A 21,205-nucleotide genomic window follows, 5' to 3' on the forward strand; every position below is an offset into this window, starting at 1 on the left:
CAGTGACTTCCTGTAAACTCCTTGGTCTCCATTGTTTGGAATTAGGTGCTGAAGGACAGTGGAGTGTTTGAGTACACCTGGTCTGAGCTGGAGCTGTGGCTGAACCACCTGGACAGACTACAACCAGACCAGCAGGACACAGTCATACACTTCCTGGAGAGGGTCAGTCACCTGGTCCACCTCCATAGAATACAGTTGGTCGATCGATTGGATCAATTGATACATCAATCAATCAACCAAACAATCAATGAATCAATCAGTCATAGATACTCTCAATCGATCAATCTATCGTTATGCTACGATCGTCGACATAAGTAGCATAAAATAAAAAACATCGATCAACACCTTCTTACCCGAGGCCTTTCGCACTTAGGGATTGATTATTTGATTGTGTTATTGATTGTTTGATTGCGTTATGCTATTTATGATACAGGGTGTGTGTGTGTGTGTGTGTGTGTGTGTGTGTGTGTGTTTGTCTCTTCTCTGTGATGTGTTTATGTCCCCCAGGTGATGGTGTGTCACCCTGTGATGTGTTTATGTCCCCCAGGTGATGATGTGTAACCCTGTGATGTGTTTATGTCCCCCAGGTGATGGTGTGTCACCCTGTGATGTGTTTATGTCCCCCAGGTGATGGTGTGTAACCCTGTGATGTGTTTATGTCCCCCAGGTGATGGTGTGTCTGGTGTGTCACACTGTGATGTGTTTATGTCCCCCAGGTGATGGTGTGTAACCCTGTGATGTGTTTATGTCCCCCAGGTGATGGTGTGTCACCCTGTGATGTGTTTATGTCCCCCAGGTGATGATGTGTAACCCTGTGATGTGTTTATGTCCCCCAGGTGATGGTGTGTCACCCTGTGATGTGTTTATGTCCCCCAGGTGATGGTGTGTCACCCTGTGATGTGTTTATGTCCCCCAGGTGATGGTGTGTCTGGTGTGTAACCCTGTGATGTGTTTATGTCCCCCAGGTGATGGTGTGTAACCCTGTGATGTGTTTATGTCCCCCAGGTGATGGTGTGTCACCCTGTGATGTGTTTATGTCCCCCAGGTGATGGTGTGTAACCCTGTGATGTGTTTATGTCCCCCAGGTGATGGTGTGTCACCCTGTGATGTGTTTATGTCCCCCAGGTGATGGTGTGTCACACTGTGATGTGTTTATGTCCCCCAGGTGATGGTGTGTCACCCTGTGATGTGTTTATGTCCCCCAGGTGATGGTGTGTCACCCTGTGATGTGTTTATGTCCCCCAGGTGATGGTGTGTCACCCTGTGATGTGTTTATGTCCCCCAGGTGATGGTGTGTCTGGTGTGTAACCCTTACACCTACACAGACAAGGTGGCCAGTCTTGTCCAGGAGGCAGCCTACCTGCAGGCCAATCTTAGCGGACAGGATGGTGACAACGCCAGCATCCCCATCTCTCACATAGACGGTTGGTGATTTACTACACTACATCCTGTCTCTCTCACATAGACGGTTGGTGATTTACTACAGTACATCCTGTCTCTCTCACATAGACGGTTGGTGATTTACTACACTACATCCTGTCTCTCTCACATAGACGGTTGGTGATTTACTACAGTACATCCTGTCTCTCTCACATAGACGGTTGGTGATTTACTACACTACATCCTGTCTCTCTCACATTGACGGTTGGTGATTTACTACACTACATCCTGTCTCTCTCACATAGACGGTTGGTGATTTACTACACTACATCCTGTCTCTCTCACATAGACGGTTGGTGATTTACTACAGTACATCCTGTCTCTCTCACATAGACGGTTGGTGATTTACTACACTACATCCTGTCTCTCTCACATAGACGGTTGGTGATTTACTACACTACATCCTGTCTCTCTCACATAGACGGTTGGTGATTTACTACAGTACATCCTGTCTCTCTCACATAGACGGTTGGTGATTTACTACAGTACATCCTGTCTCTCTCACATAGACGGTTGGTGATTTACTACAGTACATCCTGTCTCTCTCACATAGACGGTTGGTGATTTACTACACTACATCCTGTCTCTCTCACATAGACGGTTGGTGATTTACTACAGTACATCCTGTCTCTCTCACATAGACGGTTGGTGATTTACTACACTACATCCTGTCTCTCTCACATAGACGGTTGGTGATTTACTACAGTACATCCTGTCTCTCTCACATAGACGGTTGGTGATTTACTACACTACATCCTGTCTCTCTCACATAGACGGTTGGTGATTTACTACACTACATCCCCATTTCACGCCTGTTATCTTCCACGATTCTTTCCATTCTCCTTCGACCTCTCTCATCAACGAGCTGTTTTCACCCACAGGACTGTCGCTGACTGAATGTTTTTTGTTTGTTGCACCGTTCTCTGTAAACCATAGACATTGTCGTGTGTGAAAAGCCCAGGAAGTAGTTTCTGAGATACTGGAACCATTGAGCCTGGCACCGACGATACCACGCTCAGTCGCTTAGGTCACTCATTTAGCCCATTCTAACGTTCAGTGGAACAGTAACTGAATGTCTCGATGCCTGTCTGCCTGCTTTATATAGCAAGACACGGCCACGTGACTCACTGTCTGTAGGAGCGAACCACTTTGGTGACAGGGTGGTGTACCTAATATACTGGCCACCGTGTGTGTGTGTGTGTGTGTGTTCTATCCATGCAGGCTTTCTCGGGCAGCCTGAGACATGAAACACTTAGGTGGAAGGGCATACAGGCTGGCGCCAATTTATTAATGCGCAGTTTGCCTAAATGGAAAATGGAAAAACGTAATTTTATTCAACACTAGGTTTAAAAAAAATAATAATAATTATCGACACGACAGTTAATTTGAAACGCACAGGCAATTGTCGCATGTATTTTCTATGTGAACTTTCTAAACGTCGACAACAATAAAAAATCACTGGGTATGTTAATAATGGAAACATGGCTAGTGAAGACAAAGCCTTGGCCTGGTGGGAAACACTGTGCTGCTGTATTTCTAGATGTGCTGGACATGGTTGACGTGATCATGGAGGGCAGCGAGGGGGAGACGGAGGAGCTGGGCCCGGCGCTTAGTGATGACCTCATCCTCCAGACCTTCCCATTCAGTGCCGTGGTACCTGCTGTCCTGGAGGCCAGGAACAAACTACCTGCTACCTACAGAACGGAGAAAGGTAAACTACTAAAGTACTGGGGGGCTGACTGGGTCTGGCTGACTGTCTGGCTGACTGGGTGTCTGGCTGACTGGCTTTCTGGCTGACTGGCTTTCTGGCTGACTGGCTGTCTGGCTGGCTGTCTGGCGGGCGGACTGTCTGGCTTGACTGACTGTCTGGCTGTCTGGGTCTGGCTGACTGGCTGTCTGGGTCTGGCTGACTGACTGTCTGGCTGACTGGCTTTCTGGCTTTCTGGCTGTCTGGCTGACTGGCTGACTGGCTGACTGTCTGGGTCTGGCTGACTGACTGTCTGGGTCTGGCTGACTGACTGTCTGGGTCTGGCTGTCTGGCTGACTGTCTGTGGCTCGTTCAAACACTCAAAGCCTTGTTTGTGTGTATTCATAGATGTGTATAATGTAATGTTGTGTATTTGACCCGAGGGATGGTGTATAATGTTATGTATTTGACCCGAGGGATGGTGTATAATGTAATGTTGTGTATTTGACCCGAGGGATGGTGTATAATGTTGTGTATTTGACCCGAGGGATGGTGTATAATGTTGTGTATTTGACCCGAGGGATGGTGTATAATGTTGTGTATTTGACCTGAGGGATGGTGTATAATGTAATGTTGTGTATTTGACCCGAGGGATGGTGTATAATGTAATGTTGTGTATTTGACCCGAGGGATGGTGTATAATGTAATGTTGTGTATTTGACCCGAGGGATGGTGTATAATGTAATGTTGTGTATTTGACCCGAGGGATGGTGTATAATGTTGTGTATTTGACCCGAGGGATGGTGTATAATGTAATGTTGTGTATTTGACCCGAGGGATGGTGTATAATGTTGTGTATTTGACCCGAGGGATGGTGTATAATGTTGTGTATTTGACCCGAGGGATGGTGTATAATGTTGTGTATTTGACCCGAGGGATGGTGTATAATGTGTATTTGACCCGAGGGATGGTGTATAATGTTGTGTATTTGACCCGAGGGATGGTGTATAATGTTGTGTATTTGACCCGAGGGATGGTGTATAATGTTGTGTATTTGACCCGAGGGATGGTGTATAATGTTGTGTATTTGACCCGAGGGATGGTGTATAATGTTGTGTATTTGACCCGAGGGATGGTGTATAATGTTGTGTATTTGACCCGAGGGATGGTGTATAATGTAATGTTGTGTATTTGACCCGAGGGATGGTGTATAATGTTGTGTATTTGACCCGAGGGATGGTGTATAATGTTGTGTATTTGACCCGAGGGATGGTGTATAATGTTGTGTATTTGACCCGAGGGATGGTGTATAATGTTGTGTATTTGACCCGAGGGATGGTGTATAATGTTGTGTATTTGACCCGAGGGATGGTGTATAATGTAATGTTGTGTATTTAGGTGTAGTATACGACTACATGGCAGCAGTCCTATGTGATGTGCTCCACTGTCAGAGAGACCCTCTGCCCCTCAGCCTGGCTCTTCTCCAGTACGATAAAGAGCTGAACTCCTCAGAAGACCCTGGTCCTCCCCATCACTCCATCATTCACCTTCATCACTACTACACAACATGGCTACCCCAGCAGGCCCGGGAACACCTGGTTAGAACTCCTCCCTCTCATCACCATCATACAGATAATAACTGTTATTATCTTAACATCAGTCTTATTACATGTAATAGTGTTATTATCATGTTCATTATAAGGTTATTGTAAAAGTGTTATATTATTTAATAGTGCTAATTACAACGATGATTTTTATGTATCCGCAACAACTTCCTGTTTTATGGTCTCTCCCTCTGTCTGACAGTTCCAGTCCTGTGAAAGCCCTTTCCCTGTCTCTCCTAGTCCTGTGACCTTTACTGGTCTCCTGAAGACGGCCTACACCCAAGGGGCCTCTGCCCTGCTAGAAGACTCCTTCAGACGGAGGCTAGAGAAGAGTCTGGTCACTATGGAGATGGCAGAGTATCCTGTTGCAGCCAAGCAGATCCTACTGTACATCAAAACCACTGTGGACAACTTCAGCATGGTACAGAGAAACACTCGGCTAAGCTGTATGAGCGCTGCTTTATCGAGCCGCATCTACCATGACTAGCTCCTAACGCGTAGCCTCCTCCCGTCTCTCTCCTAACACGTAGCCTCCTCCCGTCTCTCTCCTAACACGTAGCCTCCTCCCGTCTCTCTCCTAACACGTAGCCTCCTCCCGTCTCTCTCCTAACACGTAGCCTCCTCCCGTCTCTCTCCTAACACGTAGCCTCCTCCCGTCTCTCTCCTAACACGTAGCCTCCTCCCGTCTCTCTCCTAACACGTAGCCTCCTCCCGTCTCTCTCCTAACACGTAGCCTCCTCCCGTCTCTCTCCTAACACGTAGCCTCCTCCCGTCTCTCTCCTAACACGTAGCCTCCTCCCGTCTCTCTCCTAACACGTAGCCTCCTCCCGTCTCTCTCCTAACACGTAGCCTCCTCCCGTCTCTCTCCTAACGCGTAGCCTCCTCCCGTCTCTCTCCTAACGCGTAGCCTCCTCCCGTCTCTCTCCTAACGCGTAGCCTCCTCCCGTCTCTCTCCTAACGCGTAGCCTCCTCCCGTCTCTCTCCTAACGCGTAGCCTCCTCCCGTTCTCTCCTAACGCGTAGCCTCCTCCCGTCTCTCTCCTAACGCGTAGCCTCCTCCCGTCTCTCTCCTAACGCGTAGCCTCCTCCCGTCTCTCTCCTAACGCGTAGCCTCCTCCCGTCTCTCTCCTAACGCGTAGCCTCCTCCCCGTCTCTCTCCTAACGCGTAGCCTCCTCCCGTCTCTCTCCTAACGCGTAGCCTCCTCCCGTCTCTCTCCTAACGCGTAGCCTCCTCCCGTCTCTCTCCTAACGCGTAGCCTCCTCCCGTCTCTCTCCTAACGCGTAGCCTCCTCCCGTCTCTCTCTCTCCTAACGCGTAGCCTCCTCCCGTCTCTCTCTCTCCTAACGCGTAGCCTCCTCCCGTCTCTCTCTCTCCTAACGCGTAGCCTCCTCCCGTCTCTCTCTCTCCTAACGCGTAGCCTCCTCCCGTCTCTCTCTCTCCTAACGCGTAGCCTCCTCCCGTCTCTCTCTCTCCTAACGCGTAGCCTCCTCCCGTCTCTCTCTCTCCTAACGCGTAGCCTCCTCCCGTCTCTCTCTCTCCTAACGCGTAGCCTCCTCCCGTCTCTCTCTCTCCTAACGCGTAGCCTCCTCCCGTCTCTCTCTCTCCTAACGCGTAGCCTCCTCCCGTCTCTCTCCTAACGCGTAGCCTCCTCCCGTCTCTCTCCTAACGCGTAGCCTCCTCCCGTCTCTCTCCTAACGCGTAGCCGCCTCCCGTCTCTCTCCTAACGCGTAGCCTCCTCCCCGTCTCTCTCCTAACGCGTAGCCTCCTCCCGTCTCTCTCCTAACGCGTAGCCTCCTCCCGTCTCTCTCCTAACGCGTAGCCTCCTCCCGTCTCTCTCCTAACGCGTAGCCTCCTCCCGTCTCTCTCCTAACGCGTAGCCTCCTCCCGTCTCTCTCCTAACGCGTAGCCTCCTCCCGTCTCTCTCCTAACGCGTAGCCTCCTCCCGTCTCTCTCCTAACGCGTAGCCTCCTCCCGTCTCTCTCCTAACGCGTAGCCTCCTCCCGTCTCTCTCCTAACGCGTAGCCTCCTCCCGTCTCTCTCCTAACGCGTAGCCTCCTCCCGTCTCTCTCCTAACGCGTAGCCTCCTCCCGTCTCTCTCCTAACGCGTAGCCTCCTCCCGTCTCTCTCCTAACGCGTAGCCTCCTCCCGTCTCTCTCCCTAACGCGTAGCCTCCTCCCGTCTCTCTCCTAACGCGTAGCCTCCTCCCGTCTCTCTCCTAACGCGTAGCCTCCTCCCGTCTCTCTCCTAACGCGTAGCCTCCTCCCGTCTCTCTCCTAACGCGTAGCCTCCTCCCGTCTCTCTCCTAACGCGTAGCCTCCTCCCGTCTCTCTCCTAACGCGTAGCCTCCTCCCGTCTCTCTCCTAACGCGTAGCCTCCTCCCGTCTCTCTCCTAACGCGTAGCCTCCTCCCGTCTCTCTCCTAACGCGTAGCCTCCTCCCGTCTCTCTCCTAACGCGCAGCAGCCTCCCGTCTCTCTCTCTCCTAACGCGTAGCAGCCTCCCGTCTCTCTCTCTCCTAACGCGTAGCCGCCTCCCGTCTCTCTCTCCTAACGCGTAGCCGCCTCCCGTCTCTCTCTCCTAACGCGTAGCCGCCTCCCGTTCTCTCTCTCCTAACGCGTAGCCGCCTCCCGTCTCTCTCTCCTAACGCGTAGCCGCCTCCCGTCTCTCTCTCCTAACGCGTAGCCGCCTCCCGTCTCTCTCTCTCCTAACGCGTAGCCGCCTCCCGTCTCTCTCTCCTAACGCGTAGCCTCCCGTCTCTCTCTCTCCTAACGAGTAGCCTCCTCCCGTCTCTCTCTCTCTTAACGCGTAGCCTCCTCCCGTCTCTCTCTCCTAACGCGTAGCCTCCTCCCGTCTCTCTCCTAACGCGTAGCCTCCCGTCTCTCTCTCCTAACGCGTAGCCGCCTCCCGTCTCTCTCTCTCCTAACGCGTAGCCTCCTCCCGTCTCTCTCTCTCCTAACGCGTAGCCGCCTCCCGTCTCTCTCTCTCCTAACGCGTAGCCTCCCGTCTCTCTCTCCTAACGCGTAGCCGCCTCCCGTCTCTCTCTCTCCTAACGCGTAGCCGCCTCCCCGTCTCTCTCTCTCCTAACGCGTAGCCTCCTCCCGTCTCTCTCTCTCCTAACGCGTAGCCGCCTCCCGTCTCTCTCTCTCCTAACGCGTAGCCGCCTCCCGTCTCTCTCTCTCCTAACGCGTAGCCGCCTCCCGTCTCTCTCTCTCCTAACGCGTAGCCGCCTCCCGTCTCTCTCTCTCCTAACGCGTAGCCGCCTCCCGTCTCTCTCTCTCCTAACGCGTAGCCTCCTCCTGTCTCTCCACAGTTGTCTAAAAACACAGGGCTGCTGGCGCTCAGTGTCCTAATGGGAATTCTCCAGGGGTTGGTGTTGAGGCTTCAGAGCCCACAGGAACCAACTTTGGAAACCGAGACTGAGACCATGGTGGCTGATCAGAAGGAAGCGGAGACGGCAGAAACCATGGCTGTGGATCCCAAGGTGGCGGCAGAGACGGAGCCTATAGCTATGGACCAGGACTCAGCCACTGTAGTAGATCCAGCCAAGGCAGCAGAACCCAAAGCTGTGGACCTCCTGAATGGATCAGAGCTCTTGCTGGAGTTCAACCCGTCTTCTGAAGCGGAGGACAACCACAGCCTGGTAGGACCAGTAGCCCTTCTACTGGAGGTGGTATACCAGATATATAGTAGTCAGAATTTCAACTCTTCGTGCCATATCAAAAAGGAGGACCAGGACTCCGTGACCTTCGTCAGGGATATCTTTAGAGTTGTAGTCTTGTTCTTCTTTGTTTACTGTAACTTAGTAACTTATCCCAGGTGGATTTGGGATATTTCTCGTTGTCGTTTTGTTCTGGTGATGTGATATACTGTAATCTTTTCCCTGATCTGTGTGTGTAGATGGCGTTGTCAGTGCTGAGTTCCATCCTGAAGCACCCGTGTATGGAGCAGTGGTTCCTGTCTCTGGAGTTGTCCTCCGTCCCTCCTACCTCCCTCAACCCTGTCAGGCTGAAGCTGCTTTGTGCACAACTGTCTGACTGCATCCTGGGTCTATTACAGACCTCTGCCGCCGCCCTTCGACCCCTGGACTCCCTCTATCTCCTCTCCCCCTACCTGAAGGCTGTTTCAAGGGCTCTGCTCAGAGAGCTGGGGGAGAGGCGGGAGGTCGACGAGGCGTCCCGGCCTGTGAGAGCCTTCATGGCCCTGCATGCCTACATGGAACCCCCTCTCCTCCAGGAGCTGGTCTCTTCCCTTCTCCTCCTCCCCAAGGAGACCCTCATCACCCCGGGGGGAGGGTGACAGGGAGGGAGAGAAGAGCTCCAGAGCAGCAGAGCTCAGTGTCTACGGACGCACAGCTCTACAGATCCTCACCGAGACCTCCTCCACCAACACCTCTTCATCCGGTTCTCCTGTCCTCCTCTCCCAGGCCCACCTCCAAGGCCTGGCCACCCTGCTCCTCTCCTGCTCTAGCCCGTCTCTGGAGAACTTCCTCCTGCAGGCCCTGAGGACCCAGCCAGGCAACGCTAAACTACTCCACACTGACGTCCTGCTCCATTGTCTCCAGGGACCTGTTACTGCAGCCACCCAGGCCATCGGGGTAGCCCTGCTGCTGAACTGCTCTTCTCACAGGCTCTGCTTCGAGGTGTGGTGCCTGCAGCCGCAGAACGTGGAGAAACTCACAGACCAGACAGAGAGATTCCTACCGCTGGTCAACAGTTACCTGCAGACTGCAGCCAGGGAGGACCCGGCCAGGCCTAAAGAAGGTAGGTGGTCGTGGTCTTGTTTGCGGTGTCAGCCTCATTGTTACTATATTTATGCCTCCGTCGGGGAGAATCCTTACTTCCACTTATTTAGTCTCTCTCCATTGACATTTTAATGCTTGACTTAAGAAGTGAAAAATGTATGGTTGGTTCTTAACTATCACAGTCACCGTGTTGTTTGACATGTCCATGTTGTCCCACAGTTCAGACAGCGGTGCTGAAGACCCTGAAGAAGGCCCTGTTCCCCAGGCTGAGCCTCTCTGTGCTGGGGCAGGACACAGGGGAGGCCCTGGAGGCTGTGGAGGTTGTGGAGGCTCTGTCTAGTCTGGTCACGCTGGCGACTAAGGTCAAGGACATCAGAGAGCTCGTCACCTCCTTGCCTGCTGCCCTGCAGAAACTAGACGGCTTTGAGAGGTAATGTGTTTGTACAGGTATTACCTCAGTAAAACCATAGCCGAATACAACAGGTGTAGACCTTACTTTGAAATGCTTACTTACAAGCCCTTAACCAACAATACAATAAATATTTACTAATTAACCAGAGTAAGAAATGTAAGAGAAACAATAAAATAACAATAGCGAGGATATATACAGGGGGTACAGGTTAGTAATGAGACTATATACAGGGGGTACAGGTTAGTAATGAGGCTATATACAGGGGGTACCGGTTAGTAATGAGACTATATACAGGGGGTACAGGTTAGTAATGAGGCTATATACAGGGGTACAGGTTAGTAATGAGGCTATATACAGGGGTACAGGTTAGTAATGAGACTATATACAGGGGTACAGGTTAGTAATGAGACTATATACAGGGGGTACAGGTTAGTAATGAGACTATATACAGGGGTACAGGTTAGTAATGAGACTATATACAGGGGTACAGGTTAGTAATGAGACTATATACAGGGGTACAGGTTAGTAATGAGACTATATACAGGGGGTACAGGTTAGTAATGAGACTATATACAGGGGTACAGGTTAGTAATGAGACTATATACAGGGGGTACAGGTTAGTAATGAGACTATATACAGGGGGTACAGGTTAGTAATGAGGCTATATACAGGGGTACAGGTTAGTAATGAGACTATATACAGGGGGTACAGGTTAGTAATGAGGCTATATACAGGGGTACAGGTTAGTAATGAGACTATATACAGGGGTACAGGTTAGTAATGAGGCTATATACAGGGGGTACAGGTTAGTAATGAGGCTATATACAGGGGTACAGGTTAGTAATGAGACTATATACAGGGGGTACAGGTTAGTAATGAGGCTATATACAGGGGTACAGGTTAGTAATGAGACTATATACAGGGGGTACAGGTTAGTAATGAGACTATATACAGGGGGTACAGGTTAGTAATGAGGCTATATACAGGGGTACAGGTTAGTAATGAGACTATATACAAGGGGTACAGGTTAGTAATGAGGCTATATACAGGGGTACAGGTTAGTAATGAGGCTATATACAGGGGTACAGGTTAGTAATGAGGCTATATACAGGTGTACAGGTTAGTAATGAGACTATATACAGGGGGTACAGGTTAGTAATGAGGTTATATACAGGGGGTACAGGTTAGTAATGAGACTATATACAGGGGGTACAGGTTAGTAATGAGGCTATATACAGGGGGTACAGGTTAGTAATGAGACTATATACAGGGGTACAGGTTAGTAATGAGACTATATACAGGGGCACAGGTTAGTAATGAGACTATATACAGGGGGTACAGGTTAGTAATGAGACTGTATACAGGGGGTACAGGTTAGTAATGAGACTATACAGGGGGTATAGGTTAGTAATGAGGCTATATACAGGGGTACAGGTTAGTAATGAGGCTATATACAGGGGTACAGGTTAGTAATGAGGCTATATACAGGGGTACAGGTTAGTAATGAGGCTATATACAGGAGTACAGGTTAGTAATGAGGCTATATACAGGGGTACAGGTTAGTAATGAGACTATATACAGGGGTACAGGTTAGTAATGAGACTATATACAGGGGTACAGGTTAGTAATGAGACTATATACAGGAGTACAGGTTAGTAATGAGACTATATACAGGGGTACAGGTTAGTAATGAGACTATACAGGGGTACAGGTTAGTAATGAGACTATATACAGGGGTACAGGTTAGTAATGAGACTATATACAGGGGTACAGGTTAGTAATGAGGCTATATACAGGGGGTACAGGTTAGTAATGAGGCTATATACAGGGGGTACAGGTTAGTAATGAGGCTATATACAGGGGGTACAGGTTAGTAATGAGGTTATATACAGGGGGTACAGGTTAGTAATGAGACTATATACAGGGGGTACAGGTTAGTAATGAGACTATATACAGGGGGTACAGGTTAGTAATGAGGTTATATACAGGGGGTACAGGTTAGTAATGAGACTATATACAGGGGGTACAGGTTAGTAATGAGGCTATATACAGGGGGTACAGGTTAGTAATGAGACTATATACAGGGGTACAGGTTAGTAATGAGACTATATACAGGGGCACAGGTTAGTAATGAGACTATATACAGGGGCACAGGTTAGTAATGAGACTATATACAGGGGTACAGGTTAGTAATGAGGCTATATACAGGGGTACAGGTTAGTAATGAGGCTATATACAGGGGTACAGGTTAGTAATGAGACTATATACAGGGGTACAGGTTAGTAATGAGGCTATATACAGGGGGTACAGGTTAGTAATGAGACTATATACAGGGGGTACAGGTTAGTAATGAGGCTATATACAGGGGTACAGGTTAGTAATGAGACTATATACAGGGGGTACCGGTTATTCCATGTAATTGAGGTAATATGTTCATGTAGGTAGGGGTAAAGTGAATATGCATAGATAGTAAACAGAGAGTAGCAGCAGTGTAAAAACGAAGGGGGCGGTCAGTGTAAATAGTCCGGGTGGACATTTAATTAACTGTTCAGCAGTCTTATGGCTTGGGGGTAGAAGCTGTTAAGGAGCGTTTTGGACCTTGACTTGGCGCTCCGGTATCGCTTGCTGTGCGGTAGCAGAGAGAACAGTCTATGACTTGGGTGACTGGAGTCTCTGACAATTTTTGGGGGGTTTTCCTCTGACACTGCCTATAATATAGGTCCTGGATGGCAGGAAGCTTGGCCCTCTTCACGACGGTCTCGGTCTGTGTTTGGACCATGATAGTTTGTTGGTGATGTGGACACCAAGGAACTTAACTCTCAATCCGCTCTACTACAGCCCTGTCGATGTGAATATGTTCGGTCCTCCTTTTCCTGTAGTCCACAATCAGCTCCTTTGTCTTGATCACGTTGAAGGAGAGGTTGTTGTCTTGTCACCACACTGCCAGGTCTCTGACCACCTCCCTATAGGCTGTCTCATTGTTGTCGGTCATCAGGCTTACCACTGTTGTGTCGTCAGCAAACTTTATAATGGTGTTGGAGTCATGCTTGGCCATGCAGTCATGGGTGAACAGGGAGTTGAGTTTGAGTTGATTTTATTTTTACAGGGACAGTGCACATTAATCAACGTTTCAGTAAAAGTGCCGGTTTTAGCCAGCCGGCTAATTTTCAACCGCAGTCCCTGGGCAGGTTATTAAAAACAATTACAATATAGACAATCATTGAACAGTGAGCACACGCAGAGTAACATAGGACAAGCAAGACATAGCATACAGACAGAGAAACATAGGACAAGCAAGACATAGCATACAGACAGAGCAACATAGGACAAGCAAGATGTAGCATACAGACAGAGCAACATAGAACAAGCAAGATGTAGCATACAGACAGAGCAACATAGAACAAGCAAGATGTAGCATACAGACAGAGCAACATAGAACAAGCAAGATGTAGCATACAGACAGAGCAACATAGGACAAGCAAGATGTAGCATACAGACAGAGCAACATAGAACAAAAAGCAACAAGACAAAGTGGCAATACACAGCTAGGGATTATGTTCACAAGTCTGATTGCCCTTTAGCCATGTCTTCATGCATTTTGTGAAAGTGTGATATGTGGTGCAGTTATGTGTGTCTGATGGCAGTGTATTCCAGACATGGGAAGCTCTCGCAGAGAAAGCGGATTTACTAAAGGTGCTTTTCCTTAAGGGAACTATACAGTCACCTCTCATGGCAGACCTTGTGGATCTGCTGCCATATGTTTGGGTTTTCTGTTTAACTAAAATACTGAGTGGAGGGGGAGCCAGGCCATTTAGGATCTGGAATACAAGACATGCGTCGGTGTATTGCACCAGATTTTCCCAACTCAGGAGCTCATGCTTTCTGAGGATGTAACGGTGATGATGGCTATTGGGCTTTCTATCGAGCACTTTGAGAGCCTGTTTGTAGACAGACTGAATAGGTTTTAATGTTGTATAGCAAGCTTGGGTCCAACTAGTCAAGCAGTATGTTAAGTGGGGGAGTATCATCGATTTGAAATACAGTTTTGCTACCTCTGTGGTCAAACAATTTCGTATAAATCGGAAATTAGCTAGGTTGAATTTGGTTATTTGAATTACCTTTTTCACCTGCTTTTTAAAAGAGAGGTTGGAATCAAGTATGATGCCAAGGTACTTAAAATCAGATACCACCTGGAGCTTCTCCCCTGACACATAGACATCTGGCTCAGTAGCATCTGTTGCCCTCTTTGTGAAGAACATGCAAACTGTTTTTTTCACATTGAGATGCAAACACGAGTCACTGAGCCACTTTGTAACCTGGACCATTACAGTAGTGAGTTCTTGTGCAGCTTGTTGTTTGCTCTTTGCACATATATCACTGTATCATCTGCATACATTTGAACTTCAGACCCCGTGCAGATGGAAGGCAGATCATTAATGTACAGGCTGAACAGGAGGGGCCCCAGTATTGACCCTTGGGGCACGCCCACATCATAGCTAAGAGTGGGCGACAGCTCATTGCTCACTCTGACACACTGAGTTCTGCCTTCAAGGTATGATTTCATCCATCTCAAGGCATCGGGGGAAAAGTTGAACTTGGACAATTTTGTGATGAGAATCTCATGGTTAACAGTATCGAAAGCCTTCCTTAGGTCCAGAAACACAGCCCCAACAACGCCCCCTTTGTCCATCTTGGACTTCACATTTTCCAGAAGAAAGCAGTTGGCCGTTTCTGTGGAGTGTTTCGCTCTGAAGCCAAACTGCATGGAGTGTAATGTGAAGGGGCTGTTGTTGAGGTGGGAAATCAGTTGTTCTGCTACACACTTTTCAACAACCTTCGACACTACAGGTAGTATACTAATGGGCCTGTAGTTACTCACATCAGCAGGGTCGCCCGATTTAAAGATGTCCGTTATTATGGCTGACTTCCATACCCTTGGAAACACCCCCAGACCAATAGATGTGTTGGTGACCTTAGTAATGGGGCCAATGAGTGACTCTTTGTAGTTTTTAAGAAAGGTAGAGTCCAGCCCAAACACATCTTTGGATTTAGAGTTCTTTAGTGAGCTAATCACCTTGTTCACCTTTGACCCTTATGATGAAGACAGGTTGAGCGTCATTCACTAGCACTGAGCCCAATAAACCAGTGGAGGGGTTCTGTGTCAGTACCTTGAGAGTCAATAAAGTAGGAATTGAAGGCTATTGCTATTTCAACTGCATCCTGTGTTAGATTGTTATTCACCATGATTTCTAGTCTTTTGAGTACAGGAGGGGACAAAACACGCACCATTCCTCGGATCTGTGTGGCAGATGTTGTTGCCTACCCTTACCACCTGGGGGCGGCCCGTCAGGAAGTCCAGGATCCAGTTGCATAGAGAGGTGTTTAGGCCCACGGTCCTTAGCTTAGTGATGAGCTTTGTGGGCACTATGGTGTCGAACGCTGAGCTGTAGTCAATGAATAGCATTCTCACATAGGTGTTCCTTTTGTCCAGGTGGGAAAGGGCAGTGTGCAGTGCGATTGAGATTGTCATTTGTGGATCTGTTGGGGGCGGTATGTGAATTGAAGTGGGTCTACGATTTCTGGGATAATGGTGTTGTCAGCCATGACCAGCCTTTCAAAGCACTTCATGGCTACCGGCGTGAGTGCTACAGGGCGGTAGTCATTTAGGCAGGTTACCTTCGCTTCCTTGGGCACAGGGACTATGGTGGTCTGCTTGAAACATGTAGGTATTACAGACTGGGTCAGGGACAGGTTGAAAATGTCAGTGAAGACACTTACCAGTTGATCCGCTCATGCTCTGAGTCCACGTCCTGGTAATCCATCTGGCCCAGGGGCCTTGTGAATGTTGACCTGTTTAAAGGTCTTGCTCACATCTGCTACGAAGAGCGTGATCACACAGTCGTCCGGAACAGCTGGTTCTCTCATACATGTTTCAGTGTTGCTAGCCTCGAAGCGAGCATAAAAGGTATTTAGCCCGTTTAGTAGGCTCGCATCACTGGGCAGCTCGCGGCTAGGTTTCCCTTTGTAGTCTAATAGTTTGCAAGCCTTGCCACATCCGATGAGTGTCAGAGCCGGTGTAGTAGGATTTAATCTTAGTCCTGTATTGACGCTTTGCCTGTTTTGATGGTTCATCTGAAGGATATAGCGGGATTTCTTATAAGTGTCCGGATTAGTGTCCCGCTCCTTGAAAGCGGCAGCTCTAGCCTTTAACTTGGTACGGATGTTGCCTGTATTCCATGGCTTCTGGTTGTGATATGTACGTACGGTCACTGTGTCGTCTGACCACTTCCGTATTGAGCGAGTCACTGGTACTTCCTGCTTTAGTTTTTGCTTGTAAGCAGGAATCAGGAGGGTAGAATTATGGTCAGATTTTCCAAATGGAGGGAGAGCTTGAATGCGTCTCTGTGTGTAGAGTAAAGGTGGTCTAGGATTAATTTTTCCTCTGGTTGCACATGTGACTTGCTGGTGGAAGTGAGGTAAAACGGATTTAAGTTTCCCTGCATTAAAGTCCCCGGCCACTAGGAGCGCCGCATCTGGATGAGCATTTTTTTGTTTGCTTATGGCCTTATACAGCTCGTTAAGTGAGGTCTTAGTGCCAGCATCGATTTGTGGTGGTAAATAGACGGCTACGAAAAATATAGATGAAAACTCTCTTGGTAAATAGTGTGGTCTACAGCTTATCATGAGGTACTCTACCTCAGGCGAGCAATACCTCGAGACTTCCTTAATATTAGATATTGAGTACCAGCTGTTATTGACAAATAGGCACACACCCCCACCTCTCGTCTTACCAGAGGTAGCTGTTCTGTCCTGCCAACGCGTAGTCTCAAACGGAGATCATCCAGTTTATTCTCCAGTGATTGCACGTTGGCCAATAGAATGGATGGTAGAGGCGGGTTACCCACTCGCCGACAAATTTTCACAAGACAACCCGATCTCCGCCCCCTGTATTTCAGTTTTTTTCTTCACGGGGATTTGGGCCTGGTCTCGGAGAAGCAATATATCCTTCGCGTCGGACTCATAATTTTTATTCTTTTTTAAAAATCTTCTTCCAGTTCGAGGTGAGAAGCTCTTTTTGGTCATAAGAGACGGTAGCAGCAACATTATGTATAAAATAAGTAACGAACAATGACTGGGAAACAACACGATATTGCACGTTTTGGTTAGGAGCCCGTAAAACGTCAGTCATCCCCCCCCCCCCCTGGTGCCATTTATTAGAAAGTCGGCCAAATTTCAGTTAAATACACACATCTACTAGGGTTACAGGGGACCATGTATCAACAAAGTGTATTTTTCTCTCTCTCTGTCCCTCCCTTCAGATGGCAGCTGGTGGACCCCATCAGTGCTGTGCTGTCTGTCTGTCCCGAGGAGCTAGAGGTGTGGAGGACGTCCGTCCTCTCTGCTGCCCTCCGGTGGCTGAGCTCTTCCTACGGTCACAACAGAGAACAGAACACGGCACCACTCACACAGGAGGACAACATACTGAATAGACTAGCAGTACTACTGGTGGGTCCACAGTCTTATCATGCTAAAATACATGTTGTCCGCATCCCAAATGACTCCCTATTTCTTATATAATGCATTATTGTTGACCAGAGGCCATGATAATTTTTTTGTTAATATGTCAACTTAAATGACGTTGTTTCTGTTGTACATTTTACATTTTAGTCATTTAGGAGACGCTCTTACAGCAGGGAGTGCATACGTTTCGTACTGGTCCCCCCGTGGGAATTGAACCCACAACCCTGGCGTTACAAGTGCCATGCTCTACCAACTGAGCAGGACTACATTGGTAACTCAGAAGCAAACTTTTTTTTCCCCCCTCAGACTTTTCCAGAAGACATCACAGCAGCTGAATGGAACAGCTTTGTCAAGGCTGGACTGAAGTAAGTGTTCTTATCCTTTATTCAGACACAACTATTCTGTTGAATATAAATGTATGTCATGTCTGTGGGAGGGGGGGAGGGGTCTGTCTGTCGGAGGGGAGGGGGGGTCTGTCTGTCTGTCTGTCGGAGGGGTGGGGTCTTTCTGTCGGGGGGTCTGTCGGAGGGGGGGTGGTATGTCTGTAGGGGGGGTGTCTTTCTGTCGGGGGGGTCTGTCTGTCGGGAGGGGGGGTCTGTCTGTCGGGGAGGGTATGTCTGTCTGTCGGGGGGGTCTGTCTGTCTGTCGGGGGGGTCTGTCTGCCTGTCGGGGGGTCTGTCTGTCTGTCTGTCGGGGGGTGTCTGTCGGGGGGTCTGTCTGTCGGGGGGTCTGTCTGTCTGTCGGGGGGTCTGTCTGTCTGTCGGGGGGTCTGTCTGCCTGTCGGGGGGTCTGTCTGTCTGTCTGTCGGGGAAGGGGGGGTGTCTGTCTGTCTGGGGGGGGTGGTCTGTCTGTCGGGGGGTCTGTCTGTCGGGGGGGGTGTCTGTCTGTCGGGGGGGGGTGTCTGTCGGGTGTCATGTGATTTATCTAACCTTTTATTTCTCCAGGTTAGTCTGAGATATATGTATATACTGCTCAAAAAAATAAAGGGAACACTTAAACAACACATCCTAGATCTGAATGAAAGAAATAATCTTATTAAATACTACAAAATCACGCAAAAATAATCAATGGAAATCCAATTTATCAACCCATGGAGGTCTGGATTTGGAGTCACACTCAAAATTAAAGTGGAAAACCACACTACAGGCTGATCCAACTTTGATGTAATGTCCTTAAAACAAGTCAAAATGAGGCTCAGTAGTGTGTGTGGCCTCCACGTGCCTGTATGACCTCCCTACAACGCCTGGGCATGCTCCTGATGAGGTGGCGGATGGTCTCCTGAGGGATCTCCTCCCAGACCTGGACTAAAGCATCCGCCAACTCCTGGACAGTCTGTGGTGCAACGTGGCGTTGGTGGATGGAGTGAGACATGATGTCCCAGATGTGCTCAATTGGATTCAGGTCTGGGGAACGGGCGGGCCAGTCCATAGCATCAATGCCTTCCTCTTGCAGGAACTGCTGACACACTCCAGCCACATGAGGTCTAGCATGGTCTTGCATTAGGAGGAACCCAGGGCCAACCACACCAGCATATGGTCTCACAAGGGGTCTGAGGATCTCATCTCGGTACCTAATGGCAGTCAGGCTACCTCTGGCGAGCACATGGAGGGCTGTGCGGCCCCCCAAAGAAATGCCAGCCCACACCATGACTGACCCACCGCCAAACCGGTCATGCTGGAGGATGTTGCAGGCAGCAGAACGTTCTCCACGGCGTCTCCAGACTCTGTCACGTCTGTCACGTGCTCAGTGTGAACCTGCTTTCATCTGTGAAGAGCACAGGGCGCCAGTGGCGAATTTGCCAATCTTGGTGTTCTCTGGCAAATGCCAAACGTCCTGCACGGTGTTGGGCTGTAAGCACAACCCCCACCTGTGGACGTCGGGCCCTCATACCACCCTCATGGAGGCTGTTTCTGACCGTTTGAGCAGACACATGCACATTTGTGGCCTGCTGGAGGTCATTTTGCAGGGCTCTGGCAGTGCTCCTCCTTGCACAAAGGCGGAGGTAGCGGTCCTGCTGCTGGGTTGTTGCCCTCCTACGGCCTCCTCCACGTCTCCTGATGTACTGGCCTGTCTCCTGGTAGCGCCTCCATGCTCTGGACACTACGCTGACAGACACAGCAAACCTTCTTGCCACAGCTCGCATTGATGTGCCATCCTGGATGAGCTGCACTACCTGAGCCACTTGTGTGGGTTGTAGACTCCGTCTCATGCTACCACTAGAGTGAAAGCACCGCCAGCATTCAAAAGTGACCAAAACATCAGCCAGGAAGCATAGGAACTGAGAAGTGGCCTGTGGTCCCCACCTGCAGAACCACTCCTTTATTGGGGGTGTCTTGCTAATTGCCTATAATTTCCACCTGTTGTCTATTCCATTTGCACAACAGCATGTGAAATGTATTGTCAATCAGTGTTGCTTCCTAAGTGGACAGTTTGATTTCACAGAAGTGTGATTGACTTGGAGTTACATTGTGTTGTTTAAGTGTTCCCTTTATTTTTTTGAGCTGTGTGTGTGTGTGTATGTGTGTATGTGTATATGTATATATATTAACATATTCAACAGTAGATGTATTGTCCTCTAGAGACATATTCAACAGTAGATGTATTGTCCTCTCTACATATTCAGCAGTAGATGTATTGTCCTCTCTACATATTCAACAGTAGATGTATTGTCCTCTCTACATATTCAGCAGTAGATGTATTGTCCTCTCTACATATTCAACAGTCGATGTATTGTCCTCTCTACATATTCAACAGTAGATGTATTGTCCTCTCTACATATTCAACAGTAGATGTATTGTCCTCTCTACATATTCAGCAGTAGATGTATTGTCCTCTCTACATATTCAGCAGTAGATGTATTGTCCTCTCTACATATTCAGCAGTAGATGTATTGTCCTCTCTACATATTCAGCAGTAGATGTATTGTCCTCTCTACATATTCAACAGTAGATGTATTGTCCTCTCTACATATTCAACAGTAGATGTATTGTCCTCTCTACATATTCAGCAGTAGATGTATTGTCCTCTCTACATATTCAGCAGTAGATGTATTGTCCTCTCTACATATTCAACAGTAGATGTATTGTCCTCTCTACATATTCAACAGTAGATGTATTGTCCTCTCTACATATTCAACAGTAGATGTATTGTCCTCTCTACATATTCAACAGTAGATGTATTGTCCTCTCTACATATTCAACAGTAGATGTCTGTTGTTTATGGAGAATCTTTTCCTTCCCAGGTATCGCTACAGAGACCCTAACTTCCTGACCACACTAAACAGGATGTTGGATCTGATGTATGGAGGTAGTGAAGGACCTAAAGAGCTGCTGCCTCTACCTACCATCCACATGATGGCCTCCAGCCACTCCCTGTTCCTACCCATCATGCTGGGAGACGAGAAGGACCTTAGTGGGAACAAACAGGTTAAAGGTACAGAGTTGGGGGCCATTTTGTTGTTCTCTATGTTTTTCCCTAATAGCCCATCCAGATCAGAAGTTTGCTGCTCACAGAAGTGGTGTTTATCCCCCAGCACCAGTTATCTAAGTGGTGTATTCCCCCCAGCACCAGTTATCTAAGTGGTGTTTTTCCTCCAGCACCAGTTATCTAAGTGGTGTTTATCCCCCAGCACCAGTTATCTAAGTGGTGTTTTCCCCCAGCACCAGTTATCTAAGTGGTGTTTATCCCCCAGCACCAGTTATCTAAGTGGTGTTTTTCCCCGAGCACCAGTTATCTAAGTGGTGTATTCCCCCCAGCACCAGTTATCTAAGTGGTGTTTATCCCCCAGCACCAGTTATCTAAGT

The 21,205-nt window shown here is 48.6% G+C and overlaps 1 protein-coding gene across 1 annotated transcript in view; it reads left to right on the top strand.

Moving 5' to 3' along the window:
• The window catches only part of LOC106613349 (URB1 ribosome biogenesis homolog), an 86,085-nt gene that overhangs the window by 41,715 nt on the left and 23,165 nt on the right, over positions 1-21,205 (top strand). The window contains 12 exon segments of the mRNA XM_045687048.1: positions 46-162; positions 1,286-1,424; positions 2,981-3,151; positions 4,526-4,725; positions 4,934-5,152; positions 8,039-8,368; positions 8,626-9,016; positions 9,018-9,488; positions 9,689-9,899; positions 17,201-17,387; positions 17,709-17,767; positions 20,644-20,834. Of these exon segments, the coding sequence (XP_045543004.1) occupies positions 46-162; positions 1,286-1,424; positions 2,981-3,151; positions 4,526-4,725; positions 4,934-5,152; positions 8,039-8,368; positions 8,626-9,016; positions 9,018-9,488; positions 9,689-9,899; positions 17,201-17,387; positions 17,709-17,767; positions 20,644-20,834 (2,686 nt within the window).

This window comes from Salmo salar, chromosome ssa09 (assembly GCF_905237065.1).
Source record: "Salmo salar chromosome ssa09, Ssal_v3.1, whole genome shotgun sequence".
In the NCBI taxonomy this organism is placed as follows: domain Eukaryota; kingdom Metazoa; phylum Chordata; class Actinopteri; order Salmoniformes; family Salmonidae; genus Salmo; species Salmo salar.